Source organism: Monodon monoceros, unplaced genomic scaffold (assembly GCF_005190385.1).
Source record: "Monodon monoceros isolate NGI ecotype Baffin Bay Population unplaced genomic scaffold, NGI_Narwhal_1 Super_Scaffold_6, whole genome shotgun sequence".
Taxonomy (NCBI): domain Eukaryota; kingdom Metazoa; phylum Chordata; class Mammalia; order Artiodactyla; family Monodontidae; genus Monodon; species Monodon monoceros.
Genome location: NW_021703783.1, coordinates 14252999 through 14277703, shown reverse-complemented (window position 1 = coordinate 14277703; position 24705 = coordinate 14252999). Strand labels below are relative to the sequence as shown.

The 24705-nt window shown below is 36.8% G+C and overlaps 1 protein-coding gene across 1 annotated transcript in view; it reads right to left on the bottom strand.

Annotated features, from left to right (window-relative positions):
• The window catches only part of PIK3C2G (phosphatidylinositol-4-phosphate 3-kinase catalytic subunit type 2 gamma), a 394030-nt gene that overhangs the window by 16445 nt on the left and 352880 nt on the right, over positions 1-24705 (bottom strand). The window contains exon 32 of the mRNA XM_029205345.1: positions 20885-20979. Coding sequence (XP_029061178.1) covers positions 20885-20979 — 95 coding nt within the window. The remainder of the gene's footprint in view (positions 1-20884; positions 20980-24705) is intronic.

The window sequence follows — 24705 nt, the reverse complement described above, 5'->3', positions numbered from 1 at the left end:
TAATTACTTGTACTTCTCAGAACAAATCCTTGGTCACCATTTCTTCCACCTGGAGACTTGATCTGTAATTGCTGTCCTCTTCCTGAGACCGTGTTTACTCTTCTGTGATAGTCCTCTCCACCTCTCCAGACTTCTCCCACTAACTCATTAAAAATCTCCTTAACAATAAGCACAGTGGGTTATTTAAATCTCCTTCTAGGAGCTAATGATGACCTGACAATTTCTTGGGGGCTTAATATATGGTGAAGTGTGAACTAAAGTCTTATTTTTGTGCTACATTCCTATGCCCTCTCTCAACCTCCTATAAGTTTTCCCCTCCATGTCCTGCTTTGTGGAGTACATGGAAGAAACAGAAAGAGGTACACTCAATTTAATTGGATGAGTGCCTTATGGGGACCTTTGTGTGGAGGCAGGGAGCTGGACCCACATTAGCACCAAGCACTCCCTGCAGAGGAAATAAATATGTCTCATACACGTTTACTACTATACTATTTTTTTCACATATCAACAGGTGCTTTTGTTAATACAATTTTATAATTTAAAAACACTACTGCATTTACAGTAGTTTTAAAAATTATTTTGTATTACTTAAATTTATCAGATAGCAAAAGGACTTTAATGACATCTGAGAAATCAAATTTTTTTTCGTTTGTTTGTTTGTTTAAAGAGAGGTCCCTCTAGTTGAAAAGCCTTAGGATATTCTTAGCATTCACTGGTGGAAGAGACTTCTTTCTTAACTGAAGAATGAAATATAGGGGATTCTTAGCTAGGTTATTATTTTAGGTTATAAACATTATGTATATTAGTAAATCTTTATTCACAATGTTGACTTCTAAATAATACTGTTAATAATTAAATATACCAATTTTCTGCCTTCATTTCTTGCCTCACATTGCACACAGCATTTCCAATGGTTTTCAATGTTACTTTTTTTTATGATGAATGAAAGTATCTTGAAAATATGGTTAATTTATCAAAATTGAGGAAAAAAAAGTAAGCAGTTGTTTGTAAAGTAAATAAAACCACCTCACATTGTAGGCTATGCCAGCAACTCTTTGGTATTTTCATATGAGTATATGAGAAATATATTTATTTTTCATACATAGTAATAATAGCTACCACCTACTGAATATTTAACTTATTTAAAGCACTCTCTTAAAATAATCCTTGAGCCAGTATTGTCTTTATTTTATTTAAGAGGTTTTTCTATAAAGCCTATGCTCTTAACCACTACCCTATACAGACTCTACAAAGAATGCAAAGGAAACTGTCAGATTCAAATTAAGAGCACTTCTAGATCAAATTTTATCAGGAACGTGATGAAGGTACATGGTTTAAAAATATCAGACACTTTGGAAATGTCTGTAGATTAATTCAAAGTTTAATTGTATTTAATAGGTTATTATCTTTTTGATGAATAATTTATGAGAATTTTCCATCAAGTTTTTTTTAACTTAAATATCATAGGATAATATAGGCTTTGGAAGAACTCAACTGACAATGATTAAAAAATGATGGGACTATCAAAACCTGAGGTCTATGCCAGAAACAAAACAACATAATAAAAAAGCATTTCCCTCATCTATGTGCCTGCCAAATTTCAGTTCTGAAACTGAGGCTAGCCATCATGAAGAGGGTCTTTTTATAAAATGACAATGTACAACAAAAGTACAAAAGTACAATAAAAGTGCTTCTGATATGTGGTTTGCTGTATGCTTCAGTTAAAGAAATGGTGGAATGGTCTTTCCAATCTTTCTCTGTGTCAATTCGTATAGAATGAGACGATTTAAGGTATTCATGAATTCAATTAGGATGGTCTTCTGCTTCATTTCACACCAATTTAAGCCTTTAATAGAACTTTTATCATCAATAGGTGATTTCCAATAATTTTTTAAAAAATCAACTCAAAAATCAAACTGCCATGTGTCTAGCACTTTGGATGGTCTGGGAGAGGACACAAAAGTGATAAAAATAGTTTCTGCTTTCAAAGAAATAAACTCTTTGGCATCATCATCTGGTGTTTTATATATATATATATATATATATATATATATGTATGTATGTGTATATATATATATATATTTTTTTTTAAATTTTAATCCTCAACTTGATGTAGTTAACAACCAGACAGAATTCACAGTCTAGTAGATAGAATTCCTTTTCTGACTCAATACATACGGACTGAATTGCTTCTAAAAGTCCAGAATTCTAATTATGGCTCCAGAATTTATCACTGAAGTGTTTTGTTTGAAAAGTTTTTCCATTTCTTAATAACATGTAACAAGTAAGGCATTAAACCTCATTTATTTTTCACAATCTACTCAATAGCAAATACTGAAGAACTGTTTGTAAGTTAACTGGTAATTCATTTTTTTTTCTTTTTTCTTTTTTTTTTTTACAATTGCACTGAACCACTCTAAATGATTGCAAATTTCCTAACCCCTAGTCTCTATCCACAAGTGCTGAGAAAACTGTACAGATAAAGAGACAGAATATGCTTTGTTAGAGATGGCTGAGGAATTGTGCAGAACAGATGAAATAATGGATGATTAGCTTTATGATATTAAATTTGATAGTATGGGAAAAAGATGGATTACAAAAAGCAGAAACTAGTAATTTAGAGGTAAAATACGAGTTTTTTACCCATATACCTCAGATATTTGTCTTGATCCTGTCCAACTAAACAGTTTTATCATGATTTAAATAAAGATATAGATATATGATGTAGAGGTGTTAATAATCTGAGTGTTATGGCCAATATGCTGGAACAGATCATCAGGACTGAGGGGCTGGAAGGATGAACTATATCTAACAAAGATGATAACAACAGACTGAATGTCAGGTTCTTCTTTTGGGAAACTCACTCTGCAAATCCAGGGTATGAAATTCTTGTTGCTTTCCTTCATTGGAATATGTATTTTTCTTTTGTTGCTGAAGGGTATATTCCCTGGCTATAGAATTCTAAGTTGACAATTCTTTTCTTTCAACACTTTAATGATGTTCCACTGTCTCTCGCTTCAATTTTTTCTTGCCTACATTGTTTCATTGTTCTCCTATATGCCAAGTGTTTTTCTCTAGCTGTTTCACTAGTTTTTCTTTGTCCTTGGTTTTTAGCAGTTTGAGAACAATATATAAATGCATGCTTTTCTTTGAGTTTTTCCTTTTGGTACTCACTAAGGTACTTAAATTTATAAATTTATGTCCTTCACTAAACTTTGGAAGTTTTTGGCCATTATTTCTTCAAATATTTTTCTGCCCCAATCTCTTTCTTCTGTCCTGGGAGTCCAGAAAAAAAAATGTGACCTACTGTTAGATCTTTGGGTATTTTCTCACAGACCCCTAAAATTCTATTCTTTTTTTCCAATCTTTTTTCTCCATGTTCTTTAAACTGGATCATTTCCCTTGATCTATCTTCCGGTTCACCAACCCTTCCTCCCATCATCTCCATTCTTTTCCTGAGTCCCTCAAGCAAATTTTAAATATTAGATATTTTATATTTCAGTCCTTAAAAGTACATTAGTACTTTTAAAATGAAGTTTATAATTAACTTTAATATAATTAATAGAACATTAAAATAACATAACATTATATTACTTTCAGGTGTACAACATAATGATTTGACTATGAAGTCTAGTTTACATCCATCACCACACAGAGTTCCAAATTGTTTTTCTTATGGCGAGTACTTTTAAGATCTACTCTCACCAACTTTCAAATACACAACACGGTATTGTTAACTATAGTCAGCCTGCTGTACACTATATCCTCGTGACTTATGTATTTTATAACTGATAGATTATACTTTTGACCACCTTTACCCATTTCACCCCTCCCCCGAGGTGGGTGATCTGGCCGTCACCAATCTTTCCTCTGTATCTATGAGCTTGGTTTCATTTTGTCTAGATTCCACACACAAGTGAAATCTAGTGGTATTTATCTTTCTCTGCCTGACTTATTTCAGTAAGCATAATGCCCTTAAGGTCCATACATCCAGGATGTCACTAATGACAAGATTTTCTTCTTTTTATGGATGAATAATATTCCATTGTGGGTCTATACAACATTTTCTTTATTCATTCATCTTTTGATGGACACTTAGGTTGCTTCCACACCTTGGCTATAGTAAATAATGCTGCAATAAACATGGAGGTACACATACCATTTTGAATTAGTATTTTCATTTTCTTTGAATAAATACTCAGAAGTAGAATTGCTGGATCATATGGTAGCTCTATTTTTAATTTCTTGAGGAACCTCCATACTATTTTCCATAATGGCAACACCAATTTACATTTCCACCAATAGTGTACAAGTGTTCCCTTTTCTCCACATCCTTGCCACCCTTGTTATTTCTTGTCTTTTTGATAATAGCCATTCTACATATGAAGTGATATCTCACTGTGGTTTTGATTAGCATTTTCCTGATGATTAGTGATGTGGAACACCTTTTCATGTACTTGTTGGCCATCTGGATGTTTTCTTTGGAAAAATGTCTTTTCAGATCATCTGTTCCATTTTTAATTGGCTTGTTTGGCTTCTTTGCTGAGTTGTATGACGTCTTCGTATATTTTGGATATTAGTCCTTTACTAGATATATGATTTGTTAATACTTTCTCCCATTCAGTAAGCTGCCTTTTCATTTTGTTGATGGTTTTCTTTGTTGTGCAAAAGCTTTGTAGATTGATATAGTCCCAGTTGTTTATTTTTGCTTTTGTTGCCTTTATTTTTGGTGTCAAATCCAAAAATCATCACTAAGCTCAATGTCAGGGATCCTTTTTCCTATGTTTCTTCTAGGAGTTTTATGGTTTCAAGTCTTATATCCAAGTCCTTAATCCATTTTGACTTAATATTTGTGTATGGTATAAGATAGTGATCCAGTTCCTTTTTTTAGCATGTGACTGTCCCCAGCACCATTTATTGAAGAGACTGGTTTTCCCCATTGTATAGTTTTGGCTCATTTGCCATAAATTTGTTCTTTCTCAAGATTGCTTTGGCTATTTGTCCTCTTTTGTGGTTCCATACAAATTTTAGGATTGTATGTTCTGTTTCTCTGGAAATGCCATTGGAATATTGATACGGACTGATTCAATATTGATTGAATCTGCAGATTGCTTTGGGTAGTATGGACATTTAAACAATGTTAATTCTTCCAATCCATGAGTAGGGAATATCTTTCCATTTACTTTTGTTTGTTCAGTTTATGTTGGTGTCTTATGGCTTTCTGTGTACAGGTCTTTCACCTCCTTGGTTAAATTTATTCCTAGGTATTTAATTCTTCTAAATGCAGTTATAAGTGGAATTGTTTTCTTAATTTCTCTTTCTGATTGTTCACTATTAGTGTATAGAAACACAAGTGATTTTTATATATAGGTATTCTCTGCTTTTTTGGAAGTTTGCTTTAGGCCACTTTGCTTTTAAGAAAGACTTACATTAACACCTGTTTTTGCTAATTGAACAAAATCCGAAGAGGATTTTCACTTTTACAAGTAAAGGTGAAAAGCAAAAACAGTGTTCAGTGTTTTTTGGGGGGCAGCAAGCTGTTATAGAGGTAGCATGAACACTGAGCAGTGAAAGTGGCACTGCTAAGCTCTTTTCCCAAGAGCTACACTCAGCCTCTCAGCATCAAGTCGCCATAGCTTTGACCTGTGTCTATTAGCATGTGTGCTTTATCTCGATTTATTCTGTGAATTTGTTGGCAAGATGTGGCCTAAGATAATTGCTTCTTCATTTTTGCCATTTTGGCTTACTAAAGATTTTGTAGGAATGCTCTATTTTTGGATATCGAGGGAAACATATTGATTTTGTATGTTGCAATTTTACTGAATTCATTTATTAATTCTAATAGTTTTTTGTGAAGTCTTTAAGGTTTTCTATACGTAATATCATGTTACCTATAAATAAGGACAGTTTTACACCTTCCTTTCCAATTTGGACGCCTTTAATATCTTCTTCTTGCCTAACTGAATAAAAGTGGTGAGAGTGGGTATCCTTGTCTTGTTCCTGATCTTTGAGGAAAAGCTTTCAATTTTTTACCATTGAGTATGATGTTAGCTGTGAGCTTGTCATACATGTCCTTTATTATGTTGAGGTACACTCCCTCTATATCCTCCCTGTTGAGAGTTTTATCATGAATGGATGTTGAGTTTTGTCAAATGTCTTTTCTGCATCTTTTGGGGTGCTCATATGACCTTTAGCCTTCATTTTGTTAATGTGATCAATCACACTGATTGTTTTCTGGATGTTGAACCCTTCGTTCACCTCTGGAATAAATCCCAGTTGATTCAGGTGTATGACTTTTTTAACGTATTGCTGAATTCAGTTTACTAATATTTTGTTGAGGATCGCTGCATTTATGTTCATGGGGGATATTGACTTGTAATTTTCTTTTCTTGTAGTGTTCTTGTCTAGTTTTGGTATCAAGGTAATGCTGGCCTCATGAAATGAGTTCAGAAGTGTTCTCACCTCTTCCATTTTTTGTAAGAGTTTGAGAAGGATTGATAGTAATTGGTGCTAATGTTTGGTAAAATTCACCTGTGAAACTTTCTAGTGCTGGTTTTTTCTTTGTTGAGAGGTTTTTAATTACTTATGCAATCTCCTTACTTGTTAGTGGTCTGTTAAGATATTCTGTTTCTTCATGATTCAGTCTTGGTAGGTTGTATATTTCTAGAAATTTATTCATTTCCTCTACGTTGTTCAATTTGTTGGTGTATAATTTTCATAATTTCTGATTATGCATTTCTTTGGTATCACTTTAATATCTCTCTTCTTTCATTTCTGATTTTATTTGAGTCTCTCTCTTTTTTTTAGTCTAGGCAAACGTTTGTCAGTTTTATTTATCTTTTCAAAAAAACAGCTCTTAGTTTCATTGATCGTTTCTATTATTTTCTCCTCTTTATTTATCTCTGCTTTGATCTTTGTTATTTCTTCCTTTGTGCTAACTTTGGGTTTAGTTTGTTCTTTTTTTAGTTTGTTGAGATGTAGAGTTAGGTTGTTCATTTGAGATCTTTTTAAAAAATATTTTATACCCATGTGGCTGGAAGAGATTGTTGGTATGAATTCTATCTTCTTAAATTTGCTGAGTTTTTGTGTGTGTGTGTGAAATATAATATGTTCTATCCTGGATTATGTTCTGTGTTTGCTTGAAAAGAATGTGTATTCTGCTACTGTTGGGTGGAATATTCTGTATATATATGTCTGTTAGGTATATTTGACCTAAAGTATGGTTTAAACCCAAGATTTTCATATTGATTTTCTTTCTGGATTATGCATTGTTGTAAGTGGGGTATTGAAGTCCATACTATTATTATATTATTGTCTATTTCTCCCTTCAGATGTCAGTATTTGCTTAATATATTTTGGTGCCCCGATGTTGGGTGTGTATATATTTATGTTTCTTATACCTTCTTGATCCCTTTATCATTATATAATCAATTTGTCTCTTGTTACCATTTTTTGGCTTAAAGTCTATTTTGTCTGTTAAAACTACCTCGCTCTCTTTTGGTTTCCAATTACATGGAATATCTTTTCATCACTTTACTTTGAGCTTATGTGTGTCCTTAAAGCTGAAAGTGTCTTATACGTGGCATATAGTTGGATCATGGTTTGTTTTTCTTTTTTACCAGCCAGCCATTCTATGTCTTTTGATTGGATAATTCAATCAATTTGCATGAAGAGTAATTACTGATAGGTAAGGACTTACCCATGTCATCTTACTGTTTTCTTGCTGTTCTTTTGTTCCCTTGTTCCTCTCTTCCTCTCTTGCAGTCTTCTTTTGTAAATTGATTTTCTGTAGTGGTATGCTTTGATTCCTTTATCTTTATCCTTTGTGAATCTACTGTAGGTTTTTTCTTTGTGGTTACCATGAGGCTTAACAAAAAACATCTTACAGATATAATAATCTATTTATGCTGATAGCTTTACTTCAGTCATATACAAAAACTCTACCCCTTTATTCCCCCCATTTTATGTTATTAAAGTCACAATTTACCTCTTTTTATGTTGTTTGTTCATTAACAGGTTATTGTAGCTATACTTATTTTTAGTACTCTTGTCCTTTAACCTTTATACTAGAATTAAGTGGTTAACACTCTACCATATTATAGTATTAGAGTAATCTAACTTTGACTATATACTTTACCAGGGTTTATAAATTTTCATATATACGTGTTACCAATTAGTATCTTTTCATTTCAGCTTGAAGAACTCCTTTCAGCATTTCTCATAAGGCAGGTCTAGTGGTGGCAAATTTCTTCAACTTTTGTTTGTCTGGAAAAGTCCTTATCCCTACTTCATTTCTGAAAGACAGGCTTGCCAGGTAAAGTATTCTTGATTGGCATATACTTTAGTTCAGTACTTTGAATATATCATCTCACTCTCTCCTGGTCTATAAGGTTTTTGCTAAGAAATCTGATAACTCTACGGGGGCTCCCTTGTAAGTTACAAGCCTTTTATCCTCTTGTTGCCTTCAAGATTCTCTCTTTATCTTTGAATTTTGACAGTTTTATTATGTGCTCTGGAGAGGATCTCTTTAAAGTTGAGTTTTGTGACCTATGAGCTTCATGAACACGAATATCCAAATCTTCCCTCAGATTTGGGAAGTTATCAGCCATTATTTCTTTAAATATACTTTCTGCTCCCTTTTTCCTCTCTTTTCCTGGAACTTCAATATATCACATAGGCTTTCCTCACTCTCCTTTTTTTTTTTTCCCTTTGTTCTCCCCTGACAGGATAATTTCAAAGTTCCTGTTTCCTATCTCACAGATGCCTTTTCTGCTTGATCCATTCTCCTGGTGATGCTCTCTGTTGTATTTTTCACTTCATTCATGATATTCTTTAGCTGTAAAATTTCTGTTTGGTTTCTTTCATAAAAAAAATTTCTATTGGGCTTCCCTGGTGGCGCAGTGGTTGAGAGTCCGCCTGCCGATGCAGGGGACGCGGGTTCGTGCCCCTGTCTGGGAGGATCCCACATGTCGCAGAGTGGCTGGGCCCGTGAGCCATAGCCATTGAGCCTGCGTATCTGGAGCCTGTGCTCCGCAACGGGAGAGGCCACAACAGTGAGAGGCCCACATACTGAAAAAAAAAAAAATAATAATAATTTCTATCTCCTTGTTAAATTTCTCATTTTGTTCATGTATTATTTTCCTGATCTTTTTGAATTATCTTTCTGTGTTTTCTGTAGCTCATCAAATTTCCTTTAAATAGCCATTTTGAATTCTATCAGGTAAATCACAGATCTTCAGGTCTTTGAGTTCAGTTACTGGAAGATTATTGTCATCCTTTGGTGGTGTCTTGTTACTTTGATTTTCATGTTCCTTGAAATTTTGCATTGTTGTCTTCCTATTTAAAGTGGCAGTCACCTCCTCCAATCTTTACTCTCTGCCCATTTCAATGTATCCAGATTCATATTTTTTGCTACCACAGTGTTGTGGAACTTCTTCTCTGCATACCTGAAGTTCCACAAAGGCTCTTTTATCCATGGATGATTGTCTAAGACAATGCTTTCCAGGAGCTCCTGCACCGTGGCTGAGAGGAGCAGGAGTCAGTACACAGCCCACTGCAGGGTCCTCAGCTGGGACTGAGGCCTGTGTGTCTATTACCTGAAGCATAGGTAGGTGAGACTCCTCCTTGATCCCTTGGTGGATGGTGTTGGGTCTCACTTTTGTCTGTGGATGGATGATGAATTTTTGTTGTTGAGTGGGAGACAAAATGAGGGATGGCTTTTGCCACTATTATGCTGATGTCACTCCTAAAGGGACTTCAGAAAAGTCAGGAAGGAACCAAATTATGAGAACCAGTGTCAGGGCCTTAGCTTATGTGTTTTTGTTTGTTTGTTTTCTTAAAGTTAGAATGTAGAATTAAGGGAGATTTTGGATAAAGGATAGAGATTAGGGTACAAGGCTTTCAATAAGAAGAGAGACTGATTAAATAAAATTTACATCATGTGGTGTCCTATACATTGATGGCTATGTCATCTGGGGAGATGGTGAGTGTCCAGAGCTGTTGAATATTTAGAGCAATAATTCTCAGCAGGAAATCACTTTATTCTTAAGTGAGACAGAAGTGATGATCAAATATTTGTCACCTGACCATTCTCAGTTTAGTATCAAGTATTATAGAGAGCAGAATTCACCGAGAAAATCTATTCAATTGTAAATACAGCTTAAACTAAACTGCTGTGGACTGTGGCTGTTTTTCACAGACGTACACTTAAGCAAACATTTACTTATTTAACAAACATGCATTAAAGGCACAGTATTGCGCTAGCACTATGAGATACACAAAATATATTTCCCACAGCTTTTACAATCAGTAAATTTTCAATACAATTGAAACTACAGGATGAGCCAAGATGATAAGTTTCAAGAGCTGAGATAAGGCAGTGAATATCAAATGGATGGTATATAGAGTAAATGTAACAGGAGGCCAAAGAAGGAAGGATAACTAGGAACAAGAGTGGCCTAGAAAGTTCAGAGAGAGTGAGAGGTTTGAGCTGAGCCTTGAAGTTGAGTTGGACGTAGAAGGTAAATAGAAGGTAAGCAGAAGTATGATATAGTGAACTAGAATGACTGATGTGTGTCTAGTCAACAGTGAAGGTACCATTTAGAATATAACACAAGTTTTGTACTGTGGATGGTGGATATAAAAGGCAGGTTATAGCTAGACTGCGTAGTATCTTAAATATTAGGCTAAACAATTTTAAATTTACTGAGACTCTATTAAAATTTTTTATTGATATGATTAAAATGGAGTTGTAAGATGTTTTAGGCAGAATAGAGAAGTAGGAAACAAGGAAAGGAATACCACAGGAATCAACCAAAATAATCTACAGATAAATTAACAGAGACTATAGAGTCAAATTTTAACAATAATAAAAGTAAAAGGAAACTAAAATGATTTGTTGATTACATATAGGAGTACTGGAGTAAGTTAAAATATAGAAAATAAATTACAGAGAAGTTTTCATCAAGAGTTACTTGGGGATGGTGCAAGTAGTTCTGAGTGAGAGTTGGTTTTAGTGGGAAGTAGAGGACTATAATTTAGGATTGTTGAGTTTAAAGAGATGTCAAGCTATCAGAGTGTAAATGCCTATCAGGCAGTTGGAAATATGTAAATTGAGTTCAGAGAAATATTAAAAGCAGAGACATAAATTTAGGAGTAATTCACATAATCTGTGAAGTTTCAAAACTGAATACAATTTCTTAGGAAATTAGTTTGAAGAGTTGAAGCCCTGAACACTGTAAAATCTTCACATTTAAGGGCTAAAGATGAAGTCAACATCTATTAAAGCACTATGTACCTTATCTAGTTTAAATTTATAAGTGCTAAGGAAGCCTCAGAAAGAGATTTAGAGAATGTACAGACAGTGAAGTTTTATGGAGAGCCTGAGAATAGAAAAGTTCAAGAAAGAAGAACTAAAGGTGTTGGCTATTGGAAGAGATCAATTACCATTATCATACCAATTATTATAGGTTTATAGAACAATTTATGGTTTGTTTTATTAAGAAATAATTGGTAATCTTTTTTTTTTTTTTTTTTTTGCGGTACGCGGGCCTCTCACTGTTGTGGCCTCTCCAGTTGCGGAGCACAGGCTCCGGACACGCAGGCTCAGTGGCCATGGCTCACGGGCCCAGCCGCTCCGCAGCATGTGGGATCTTCCCGGACCGGGGCACGAACCCGTGTCTCCTGCATCGGCAGGTGGACTCTCAACCACTGCGCCACCAGGGAAGCCCAACTGGTAATCTTTGAGGGTTAATGTTTCTTTGGTTAAAAAAAATCATGAAACACAATAAAATATCTATATCTGGCCTGGGTACTCTTCACTATCCATTGCTTTGCATCTTATTCTTTGAAACAGGAAATCAGTGCCGTAATGGGCCAACTCTGGAAGAACAATTTTTTATTCATGGAATATAAACCAAATATAATCAATGAGATAATTATTATTAGAAAATTGCCCTTTATCAAGAAACTGACATTTATTTAGATAAAGTGAATCTAGGATGGGGCAGTGACAAATTTCTTTTACAAATCTAGGTTTTAAAAAATTGAAAAGAATTGGGATAGTCAGAGAACTTAGCCAAGTTAGTTTAAAAAGATGCACAAGATTGATGGGCCAAGACAGCAGAGTAGAAATACCCTAAGCTCACACCCCCTCACAGACACACCAAAATTACCACTATTTACAGAATAACGATCAACAAAAAAGACTGAAACCTACCAGAAAAGATCTTCTACAACCACAATGAGACTGGTAGGAGGGGAGGAGTCACAATATAGTCTAGTCCTATACTCCTGGGTGAGCAATCCACAAACAGGAGAAAATTAACAACTTATTGACCGGAGATGTAGCAATACGTTTTCAGAGAGTGATACAATTAATATCACCGTGTGAAGTTGTTAGAGCTTAAAATTGATCAAGGGTTCATTATACCATTTATGATTGTCATTATCATTCACAGTTTGCCCCATTAGGTTTTTGTTCCAAACTTGTGTATATTATAAATTCAAGTTTATTACTGTAAAATTTTCAAAAATGACACATAGCAAACTTTTGAGTGAAGAAGAAGTTTTCGGTGAATTTTATGCAGATACTTTCTCTGATTGTCCGAGCGAAATATATACTAGTGTCTCAGAAAATGACAGTTCTTCGAGATATAATTCTGATTCAGACAATGTGAATATTAGACCCAAAAAAGACAAAAAACCTTAGTGATTGATTCTGATACGGAAAGTGAAAATGAAACTCACGGTGCTGGAGAATGCTCCTTTGCTTCTACAGAAGAGTGGGTTGAAGACAACATTTCAGGAAAATTAGATGACTTTACAGATATGTCAGGTGTAACTACTGAATGTAATAATCCGCAAAGTGTTAGTGAAATAACAGAATTAATTTTTGGTAACAACTTTTTCAAGTTGGACGCTTCTCAAACAAACTTGTGTCCCCGACAGAATAAAAAACCATATAAAAAGTATGATAAGGCTTTAAAATGGACTGATGTAACCAATAGTGACAGGAAGATGTTTCTTGGATTAATAATTTTGATGGGACAAATAAGAAAGTCACACTGGAAAGAATACTGGTCGACTGATCCCTTACTTGAAACACCTATCTTTCCAAAGATTATGACAAGAAGAAGATTCGAACACATAATGAAATTTCTTCACTTGAACGATAACTCGGAAACTCCACTTCCTGCAGACAGAATTTCAAATGTTAAACCTATTTTGGATTATTTTCTACCAAAATTTCAATCTATCTATATACCCAAACAAGAGCTATCACTTGACGAGGCAATGATAAAGTGGTGAGGATGCCTCAGATTCAAAACCTATAATGCCAGAAAACTTACAAAATATGGAATTTTGGTCAGGATGGTTAGCGAAAGTGAAACTGGATATATATGCAACCTTGAGATTTACACAGGTGAAGGAAAGAAACTGCAAGAAACAATATTATTGGTCCTACAACTTTACCCTGGTTCATGACACCATATTTACTGAGACAGTTTTTACAACAGTGTGTCCACATCTGAAATACTGTTGAAAAATAAAACCAGAGATCGTGGGACTATAAGAGAGAATCGTGGTCTACCAAACCAATTAAGGAGAAATCCAAAAATCTACGGAGGGGAGAAATGACATTCTTACAGAAGGAAGAAGTGATTCTTCTTATATGGAAAGACAAGAGGCTAGTTCGCATGGTGACAATTATTCATGACGCCTCTATAGCATCTACAGGAAAGGAAGACAGGAGGACTGGCCATCAGATAACTAATCCCACTTGTATATTAGAGTATCATAAATATATGAAAGGAGTTGATCGATCTGATCAATATCTGGCAAACTTCAGTATCCTCTGGAAAACTAGCAAATGGTATAAAAAAGTGGGTTTCTATTTGAGTAATTGTGGTTTATTCAATGCGTTTAAAATTTATTGTAGCCTTAATGCACAGAATAAAATGACTTACACGCAATTTTTGTTAGCAGTAGTTAGAGAATGGGTAACTGACCATCCTGGTGAATGTAGTGGTAGTCCTGCACCTGGTTCTTCTTGTGGTGTTTCTAAAAGAGCCTCCCGCAAAGACCCACCTTGTCGACTATCAGGTAAAATAAAAGAACATATTCTAGAGGGAATAATACCCACAGAACTAAAAAAAAAAAAAAAAATTGCCGCCAGAAAGTGTCGAGTCTGCTCTTCCAGGGGAAAGAGCAGTGAAACACGGTGTATTTGTAATAGGTGTTCTGTTCCCCTGCACAGAGGTGCCTGCTCTACTGCCTATCACTATCACACTCTAACGAAATATTAGAATGCTTTAGTAAGACATGTACAAAGTTTCAAGTAAATGCATTAAATGCAAAAAAAAGTTGTTGATATTTAATCAAATGCAAGTGTTTTGATATTCACTTAGGTAAAGATCGCCAGCCACAGGTGTTAGTTTCGCAAAATTCCACCAGTCAATAATGTGTTAAAATTGCAGAACTTCTCCCAAAGGAGTAAGAGGTCTGAGCCCCGCATCAGCTCCCCGGCCTGGGGGTCCTGCATCGGGAAGACAAGCTCCGGAAGGCCAGCAGGCCTTACTTTTGGGAGTCCCAGAGGGCTGAGGGAAATAGACTCTATGCTTAAAGGGTACATATAAAATCTCACAGGCTCTGGGACCCAGGGCAAAAGTGATTCGAAAGGAGCCTGGGTCAGACCTACCTGCTGATCTGGGAAGTCTCCCAGAGAAGCAGGAGGCAACGGCAGCTTTCCCTGATGACACAGACGCTGGCGGCAGTGGACACTAGTGCTGGCAAGTGCCATTCTGGAATCCTCCCTCTAGCTTATTAGTCTCAGGACCCAGCCCCGCCCCCACTCACAGCCTGTAGGCGCCAGCACTGGAATGCCTCAGGCCAAGCAACTAACAAGGCAGGGACACAGTCCCACCCACCAGCAGACAGCTGCCTTAAGACCTCCTGAGCCCATAGCCTCCCCTGGACACAGCCCTTCCCACCAGAGGACACAGGAACCAGCCCCACACACCAGTGGGCAGAAACCAACACCAGAATCTTTGGCTCCACCCACCAGCGAGCCTGCACTAGCCTCAGGACCAGCCTCACCCATCAGCAGGTGGACTCTAGCCACAGGACAATGGCAGCTCCGCAGCATACAAACCTAGTGCACCCACCAAGGCCAGAACCTGCCCTGGGACCAGCTGGGCCCTGGCCCTGCCAACTAATAGGCCAACAGAAGCTTTGGGACAGCCCAGACCCTGTACCCAACTGTGTCAGGAGGCCTCTCCCCCATTCCCCCACCTCCTTCCCAGCAATCTGACATCAACTCTGGGATTCCTGAGCACTACAACCAGGCTCCAGAAGCCGGCTCTGCTTGCCAGTAGTCCAGCACTAACCCCAGGACCTGGCTTTAGCCATCAGTGAGCCAGCACTAGCCTCAGGGCCCTGGGGTGCTGCAGCTGGCTGCCTTGTGACAGGCCCCGTAAACCAGTGGCTGGCAGCCTCTGCACAAGGCAGGGCCTGGCAACCAACCAGTCTGGGGGCCAGCCAAGCCCAGCAGACCACCCTCAGTAGTCAGCCCACCACAACAGAAGGACCTACACAGCCCACATAGGGGGCACCCTTAGAACATATTGCTCTGGTGACAAGAGGGGAGTGCACTGCCGGGATGCACAGGACATCTCCTACAAAAAGCCACTTCTCCAAGGTCAGGAAACATAACTAACCTACGAGATACATAGAAATAAAAACGGCAAGTTAGGCAAAATGAGAAATAAAAACAGCAGCTTAGGCAAAATGAGGTAGCAGAGGAACATGTTCCAAATGAAGGAACAAGATTAAGCCCCAAAAGAAGCACTAAGTGAAATGGAGATAGATAGTCAGTCTACCCAAGAAAGAGTTCAGGGTAATGATTGTAAACATCTTTTAAAGAACTCAGGATAAGAATGAATGCACAGGGCTTCCCTGGTGGCGCAGTGGTTGAGAGTCCGCCTGCCGATGCAGGGGGCGTGGGTTCGTGCCCCGGAAGATCCCATGTGCCGTGCAGCTGCTAGGCCCGTGAGCCATGGCCATTGAGCCTGCGCGTCCGGAGCCTGTGCTCCACAACGGGAGAGGCCACAACAGTGAGAGGCCCGCGTACCGCAAAAAAAACAAACAAAAAAAAACCGCAAAAAGAAACAAAAGAATGAATGCACAGAGTGAGAAGTTAGAAGTTTTTAAAAGGATACATAGAACATTGTTATTTTTACATGTCGAATATTGCCATCATCTGTGATTTATTTTCACAACCCTCTTTTGTTACCTTCACCAAGTCTACATGTTGTCTCTTTTACACCAGTGGTTAACACAAGTCACTTGGTGCTAAGTACAGAACTCCCATTGTATGCAGAGTGCCATTTATGGGGTAATTAGCCATGAGAAATGTTTCTCAAAGTGTGTCCACGGACCACTTGTGTCAGAGAACCTTCTGAAATGCTCGTATTTGGGAGCAGGAGAGAAGAAAACAAGTCTAGACGTGAAAGAGTAGAGGAATCCATGAGACCAGGAGAAGACTGTAAAAGGCAGATGTAGAAATTCCAAGCCCAACTACAGAATCATAGTCACTGAGAGTCGCATCCAGGAATGTGGATTTTAAAAACAAGGACCCCCAGACTATACATACATAGTAAAATTGCAAGAATTCTTTAAAATAAAAAATAAAATGTAATAAAATTTTAACATGTATGTGTGTGTGTGTGTTTAGCCTGGGTTCTTGTTGTGTTTGACTAATTCTCTCTCTCTTCTGTTAATTTCCATACAGTAATGATTTTCTGCGATCTTGTGTCTTATGAAAGGATTAAACAGCACTCCATTTGAGATATACCCTGATTTCCCTGACATGACTTGCTCATCATTTGAAATGGCTTATTATTCTGTTACAGAGTAAGAGACTCTCATAATGTGAGCATATTCAACATCAGAAGGAAGTCTGGCATCCTTATTGATTACTTTTAGAGCCTTCTGGAATGGGCTTATTCTGGAGCAGGTAGAAGAAAACAGTCTAGAAATGACACAAAACTAGGGGAATCCATGAGACCAGGAGAGACATTGTAATATATACAGAGACATTGCAGAAATCAATGGAAGAGATCATTTTAAAGTGGGCTACATGGGAAAACGCTAGAAAGATTTAAAAACATCTTTCAAATCTAAATGATTTTTCTATCTTCCTCTGTTATATAAACTGAGAAATTATTGAAAATACTCTTGGCCAAGCTTCTAAATACCTGCATTACTTTGTCAGTCTCCGTTCACTAGGATAAATCATATCGTGCTGCTTTGAAAGGAAAAAAATTTAGCAATTTTTTTTTAATTTGTGAATTCACAGGAGGGAAGTAATTCTTAGAGAAAGCTTCAAGGATTTAATATAAGATAAACAATTCTTTTCATCAAACTCACTATTAAATATAACAGAACTGCAGGCAGAATAATTCATTTTAATATTAAAACCAAGCACAACTTCTTTAGTCTGATTACTCAAGCATGTGAAAATACTAAAGTCTAAAAAAATAATTAGTTAAAACTTGAAATAAGAAAATATGTTGAGAATTTACAGATAGATTTTTCTGTCATTTACATTATAATGTTATCTCTGTCTTCAGATAAGCAGAAGAAATAAAATAGTCATTTAAGAGATGCTGTGAAAAATGCAAAGCCTGAGAACTTTGTTGTGATGATTTGGGGAAGGTGAAAAAAGTCTTAGTTCTTAGTTGTTCACATTAGAAGTAATTTAACATTCTTTCATTTAACAAAGTATTCATTGAGCATCTACTATATACTTGGCCCTGCTTTAGCCTCCGGGTTTACAGCAATGATACAGGGCAGTGGAGAAAATAAAGTAGGAAAGGAAGTTTGGAAGTGCCAACCAACAGGGGTGGTTTTGCAGTTTTACATAGAAAAGGCGACAGTTAAACACAGTTGTTTAGGACATGTGAGATTGAACCATGGAGAATTTGAGTCATGGGCCTGGGAAGAGCAGTCCCAATAAGCTGAGTAGCAGGTACAAATGTCCTGGGGCAGAAACATGCAGAAACATTCAAGGCATAGGAAGAAAATCACTGAGGCTGGAGTGGAGTGATTCAGGGAGTCTGTAGCACGAGGTAAGGTAGGAGAGGTCAAGGGCGCCAATACTTGGCTTTCATTGTAAGTGGTATGAGATTCCTTCCCCAGAGGGATATGAGAGAGGAATGACAGGATTTGACTTTTATTCTCAAAGGAGTATTCTGGATGCTAGGTTAGGAAGCGACTAAAAAGATATAAAGGCAGAAGCAGGGAGACCTGTTAAGAGGCTACAGCAGTAATTCAAGTGAGAGATGATGGTAGATTGAACCAACGGTGGTAAGCAGTGGAGGTGAAACATGGTGGGATTCTGGATTTATTCTGAAAGCTGAGCTCACAGAATTTGTTGATAAATTTGGTTGTAGTTTGTGAGAGCAGTCAAAAGGACTCTAAGGATTTTAACCTGAGCAATTAGTAGGATGAAGGTGCCATTTAGAGGTGAGACACATTGCCAAAGAAGCAGGTTTAGGGGGGTGATAATCAGAAGTCTGATTGGATGTATATTAAATTTATGCTGTCTATTGAATTTCTACTAGAGTTGTTGAGTAATCAGTTGTACATATAATTCTGGATTTTAGGGAGACTTTCAAGCTAGAATTATAAAATATGGAAGAAAAAGACATGTAAGTGGTATTTAAAGCCACAAGCCTGGAAATAAAAAAAGAGGAGTTCCAGGGCTATGTTAAGAGATTGTGGAGGAGAGAAGAACCAGTAGGGAGCATGACTTCATTATTAACAACTTTCCTTCCGAGGGCAATGGCAACGTAAAGGCTCTAGCGGCCCTAAGTGGTTTTCAAATTTTTATAGGATTCACCTGCTCATTTTCCATTTACCCATAACTTGATCTAAATCTTAAACTCTTGCTCTTAGTCACTTACTCCCCACCTTTATGCCTGCATCACACTGGTTTTGAATATACTTATTGGTAGTGCAACTTCATCTGAGTGTAAAGTGCATTTCTGAAAACTGTCAAAAGTAATTTGGGGATTTAGCTGATGAATAAAATGGGTGGCCAAGTTGGTTAATACTGCTTTTGATCAAACATTAGGCATGACTCTTGAATAGTATCAAGTTTATTGTGTGGTTTATATGCAGAGCTAAAAGCAATGTCAACAGGCATGTCCTAAAATGTTTTGAGCAATGACATTACTGAAATATATGTATAGTTTCCAAGAGGACTGTTTTCAGTTGACAATTATATATCATACACATATATAAGTTCTGTTAACTTGATTAACACTATTTCTTAATAGTCTATTATTTTATCATGTATATTTATACAGATGCTTAAAGTCCACGAACATGCATACAGCTATAAAAAATATCTAACTTAATCTTCATTTTCCAGCCTAACAATTTCTTAAACAACTGCTATTCTCAGCTAAGCTGATTAACTTATCAAAAGCAATTGAAAATAATTATTTTAACGAGTGAAAGTTCTACAAAAACACATTTAATAATATTTGCCCAGCTCTTACAAAAATGGCTGATTGCAAACACTACAGATTTACAAACAAGCATCCTTGGATATCTGGCTAATACTAAATTTGTAAAGGATGCATTCCCTGAAAGTTATGCCAAATATTTGTTCAATGAACAAATATTTATTAAGTTCTAGTGTGTTCCAAATGCATGTCATGTTGAGAAGAGTTTGCTCCTTTAAGTCCTTCAAAGTGCATCCTTAGAGATTTATGTGCATAAAGGAGAGAGCTAAGGTAGTGCTTCTGACTTTCTCCATGTGGAGTCTCCTGGGGAGTTTCACCATGTGGAGGACCTGTTTTGCTAGGCTAGCAAAAGACCAGAGAAATAGGTGAGGCTTAGAGTTACCCTTTTCTGTTTGTTGCACCCAGATTCAGACCTTTAATCAATTACCTTGTGACAAAGAAAGCTCCCTCTCTTACTTAACGACATGGCCCAGTTGCCATCCTTGCCTCTCTGACTCGACCAATCTTCAGGAAGGAATGGGGTATAATAGAGAAAGCAGCTTTTAGTTTTCCTTAGAGGCTAACTACCATTGACGTTCTTGGTTCTGGGGATGCAAAGATGGGGTCCCTGTCATCAAAGAAATTATTACTTTTTGAGGGAAAAGAAATACCCTTGAGCAATTACATCAGAATATGATAACGTACTCAATGGCAATCTGTGGGAAAACACTAAGCGCTCCTGGCTTCACAAAGAAGGTGCTGGCACTATTCAAAGAGATGAGTCAGTCTTCCACAAAGCTCAGCGTGATGAGAGAGGGGTAAATTCTTGGGACATAGCTTTTTTTCTTTTGGCTCTTAATACTCTAGGTAGTCCTGCTTTTTTGTGTTTTTTTTGTGGTACGCGGGCCTCTCACTGTTGTGGCCTCTCCCGTTGCAGAGCACAGGCTCCAGACGCGCAGGCTCAGCGGCCATGGCTTACGGACCTAGCTGCTCCGCGGCATATAGAATCTTTCCGGACCGGGGCACAAACCCGTGTCCCCTGCATCGGCAGGCAGACTCTCAACCACTGCGCCACCAGGGAAGCCCCGGTAGTCCTGCTTTTTCAAAGCTTTTTCATTAGATTTGTCCTGACACTTCATTTTGAATAAAGTCTGGGTTTCATTCTATGACTTTCCCTGTGAAATATTTTACAGCCTTTCCCCCAAGGATCACAATTACACTGAGGCACAACGCTGTAACTGGTTCATTGTTCCTTACTTACACTTGGTGGCTGGCCCCATTTCTCTCACGAACGTTGACATTAATTGCTTAAAGGAAGAAAGTGATTTCTAAATGTAGGTTTACATGTTTCTTATTAGATAAGATAAACTCACAATGTTTTTCACGTGCTTCACAAGTATGGTCAGCTTCGCATCCTCGTATGTTATGACTAACTGCACCTTAGGCTTCTTGTCAGGAAACTTCTCACCTGATGAAACAGTAGAGTTTTAGTGGATTAAACTGGAAGTGGCTGATCACAGGATAAACTGAACATTCAAAGACTAAAGCAGGACCAATGAATAATATGAAAAAGAAACATTCTTCATATGACACTGAAAACATAATACTCTTCAGGAAACTGGGCTGGTTAAGATAGGATTTGTGTCTAATAATCCTGAATCTATTCTACCTCCTCATAGTCTATGTTTTGTTTCAATCGATACCATTATTTTCCCGATTATTAAAGCCTGAGACCTCAGTGTCATTTTTGGCCGCAATTTTCTCCTCAACATTCAGTACAATGAGCTTAAAGTATTAGAGAACATAGGGGTTGAAAGTGTTGGCTTCAAAAGTCAGTGAGTCTGGGGTGCAGGTCCCAGCACTGTACTAAAGACTGTGTCAACATGACTAAGTTAATCGACTTCTGTAAAATGGAGATAATAGTCATCTACTTCAGGACAGTTGAGATGATTAATTGATAACATTCAAAAGTTCTCACAATATAATCTCTCAGTGAATGTTTGCAATTACTCCATATATTTACACTCAGCTCTTCCTTTCCAGTTCTGCTGTGCCTAGTGCAGATGCATATGGATCTTTTGCCTGAACTACTAGAACATTCTCTTCCCCTCCTCCAGAACCCAAATGTATTTGTACACAATTACCAGTATAATCTTCCTAGGGCAACTTTTATAAAATTACTCTTCGATCAAAGTGCTGTTCATAGCTTTCCATAGCTTATGAAAAAGTCAGAATTTTTCAGCTTTGTATTACTGCTTCTTATTGAATGTGTCTGTCTTATTTCCCATTCTTATTATTTTATACTGCAGTCTGTATGTTCAGTTCTACAGACATGCTCTGATATTTCCTTGCAGACATTGCTCATATTATTCCCTTTATTTAAAATGATCTCTTCCACCATTTTTGGCTATTGAAATTTTACCTTTCTGCAAGGCCTAATTAAAATGCAAAAGGGTTTCTGTGGTCGCCACCCTCTGAACTCCCCTTAGCACGGCCCTTATCACTTAATATTTATATTGTAATTATTACCTTACATGTCTCAATTTGCTTAGTGGATTACAATCTCCCTTAGGGCTTACTTTTTTCCTATTTCCCCAAGGGATATATAAATCAGTGCTTGCTCCATAAAGTTGCACTAAACGTTTATTTAATGACAAAAGTAATCTCAATTTTCCTTTCAAGTTATATCATTCCAACATTAAAACGAAGGCTTTAGTTTTTTAATTAAAAATTTCCAGTTTATAGCCCAAGGATTAAGCATAATTCACAGTTTTCTAATATTTCCCTTGGTAATCTCTGGTTGTATGTTTTCTAAGGGAATTCAGAAAGAAGAAATTTACTACTAAGAAGGAATTTGGCAATGTTTTGTTGTGGGCTCATTGGGGTCCACGTTGTTTTCTGATAGTGAGTTTTAGCTCTCTAATCCTAACATTTGAAAATTAAACCTGAGCTTTATGTTTCTTCTCCCAAAGCCTTTTACATGTGTATTAGAATAGTTTACACATTCTAAATAGGTAATATTAATTAATTTTATTGTTAATGTGGATTATTGATATTGAAATAGTTAAAATTCACATTGAGTGTTTCTTACAACTGAAATGGTAATTACGTAAATATAATAAAAAAATTCTTCCATAAAATATCTTGATTATGATGACTGAGTGACGCTGTGAGTTTGAGACATTACGAGATAATTTTGACTGTAGTACTTGGGTAAATTGTATTTCATAATACAAAAATGTAGTTGAACTTTTGGTATGAGTATGCTAAAAATGCTGATATTTTTGATGCACAATGAACATAATTTTTGAATTAAAGAGTGAAAGGATTATTAATTAGAAACTTAATGTGTTTAATTAGAGGAGCTTTAATTCAGACAGGAAATTAGCATAAATTTATGGGTGAGTGTCTAAATGATAATCATACAACTGTTACTTGAATTGACTGAAGATGATATTCCACCCTAAACCTTTCATGCAAGATTAGTAATCACAGTATCCATCAAAACATGTCAGACTTTAGAACCCACTGAAAATACAGGCCACTCGGAAGTCTTAGTAGTCAATGTAGTAATAGTAGAGGTACTTAGGAGTTTTAGAATTCTTATTGTGTGCCAAATGTTGGGCTAAGAGTTTCACGTACATAAACTCACTAAATCCCCACAGCAAACCTACAAAGTTTGTGTTACCTCCATTTTACCCATGAGGAAACTGAGTTATTTTGGTCCAAGTTTAGGCAGGGTCAAATGATCTCTAAAGACTATGTTTTTGAACATCATGCTGTAAGGGGCAACAAGGGGTCAATAACCTAAGGGAAATAATTTAAACGAAGAGCCCAGAGAGGAAGACTTTTGAGAATAGCTTCACAGGGACAAGAAGATGCTAGAATATCTTGATTTTTCTGCTTCAAGTTATTCTGGGGGATCTAATCATGCTTAATCTAACCATTTATAGTAACCCCAAGAACTGTTAAAATATTATTGATCCAAAAAATGACTGTGTTGAAACGCTTGAATGCATGGCACTACAGCAGCTAATACGGGCTTATTATGCATAATGTGTCCATTAATGTTAAAAAATACCATTTCAAAATTTAACTTCCTTTCAGATATAATATATTCATATGATTCAAAAATGAAAATTTATTTTTAAAGTATACAGTAAAAAGCCTTCCTCCCATTCCTAACACCTATTCATCCAGTCCTCCCATTATTATCATTTTTTTAAACATTTTTATTGGAGTATAATTGCTTTACAATGGTGTGTTTCTGCTTTATAACAAAGTAAATCAGCTATACATATACATATATCCTCATATCTCCTCCCTCTTGCATCTCCCTCCCACCCTCCCTATCCCACCTCTCTAGGTGGACACACATCACTGAGCTGATCTCCCTGTGCAATGTGGCTGCTTGCCACTAGCTAGCTATTTTACATTTGGTAGTGTATATATGTCCATGCCACTCTCTCACTTTGTCGCAGCTTACCCTTCCCCCTCCCTATGTCCTCAAGTCCATTCTCTACGTCTGCATCTTTATTCCTTTCCTGCCCCTAGGTTCTTCAGAACCATTTTCTTTTTTTGGATTCCATATATATGTGTTAGCATGCGGTATTTGTTTTTCTCTTTCTGACTTACTTCACTCTGTATGACAGACTCTAGGTCCATCCACCTCACTACAAATAACTCAATTTCATTTCTTTTTATAGCTGAGTAATATTCCATTGTATAAATGTGCCAAATTTTCTTTATCCATTCAGCTGTCAATGGACACTTAGGTTGCTTCCACGTCCTGGCTATTGTAAACAGAGCTGTAATAAACACTGTGGTACATAACTCTTTTTTTTTTTCACATCTTTATTGGACTATAATTGCTTTACAATGGTGTGTTAGTTTCGGCTTTATAACAAAGTGAATCAGCTACGCATATACATATATCCCCATATCTCCTCCCTTTTCTGTCTCCCTCCCACCCTCCCTATCCCACCCCTCTAAGTGGACACAAAGCACCGAGCTGATCTCCCTGTGCTATGTGGCTGCCTCCACTAGCTATCTATTTTACATTTGGCATGAATCTTTTGAATTATGGTTTCCTCAGATATATGTCCAGTAGTGGGATTGCTGGGTTGTATGGTAGTTCTATTTTTAGTTTTTTAAGGAACCTCTATACTGTTCTCCATAGTGGCTGTATCAAGTT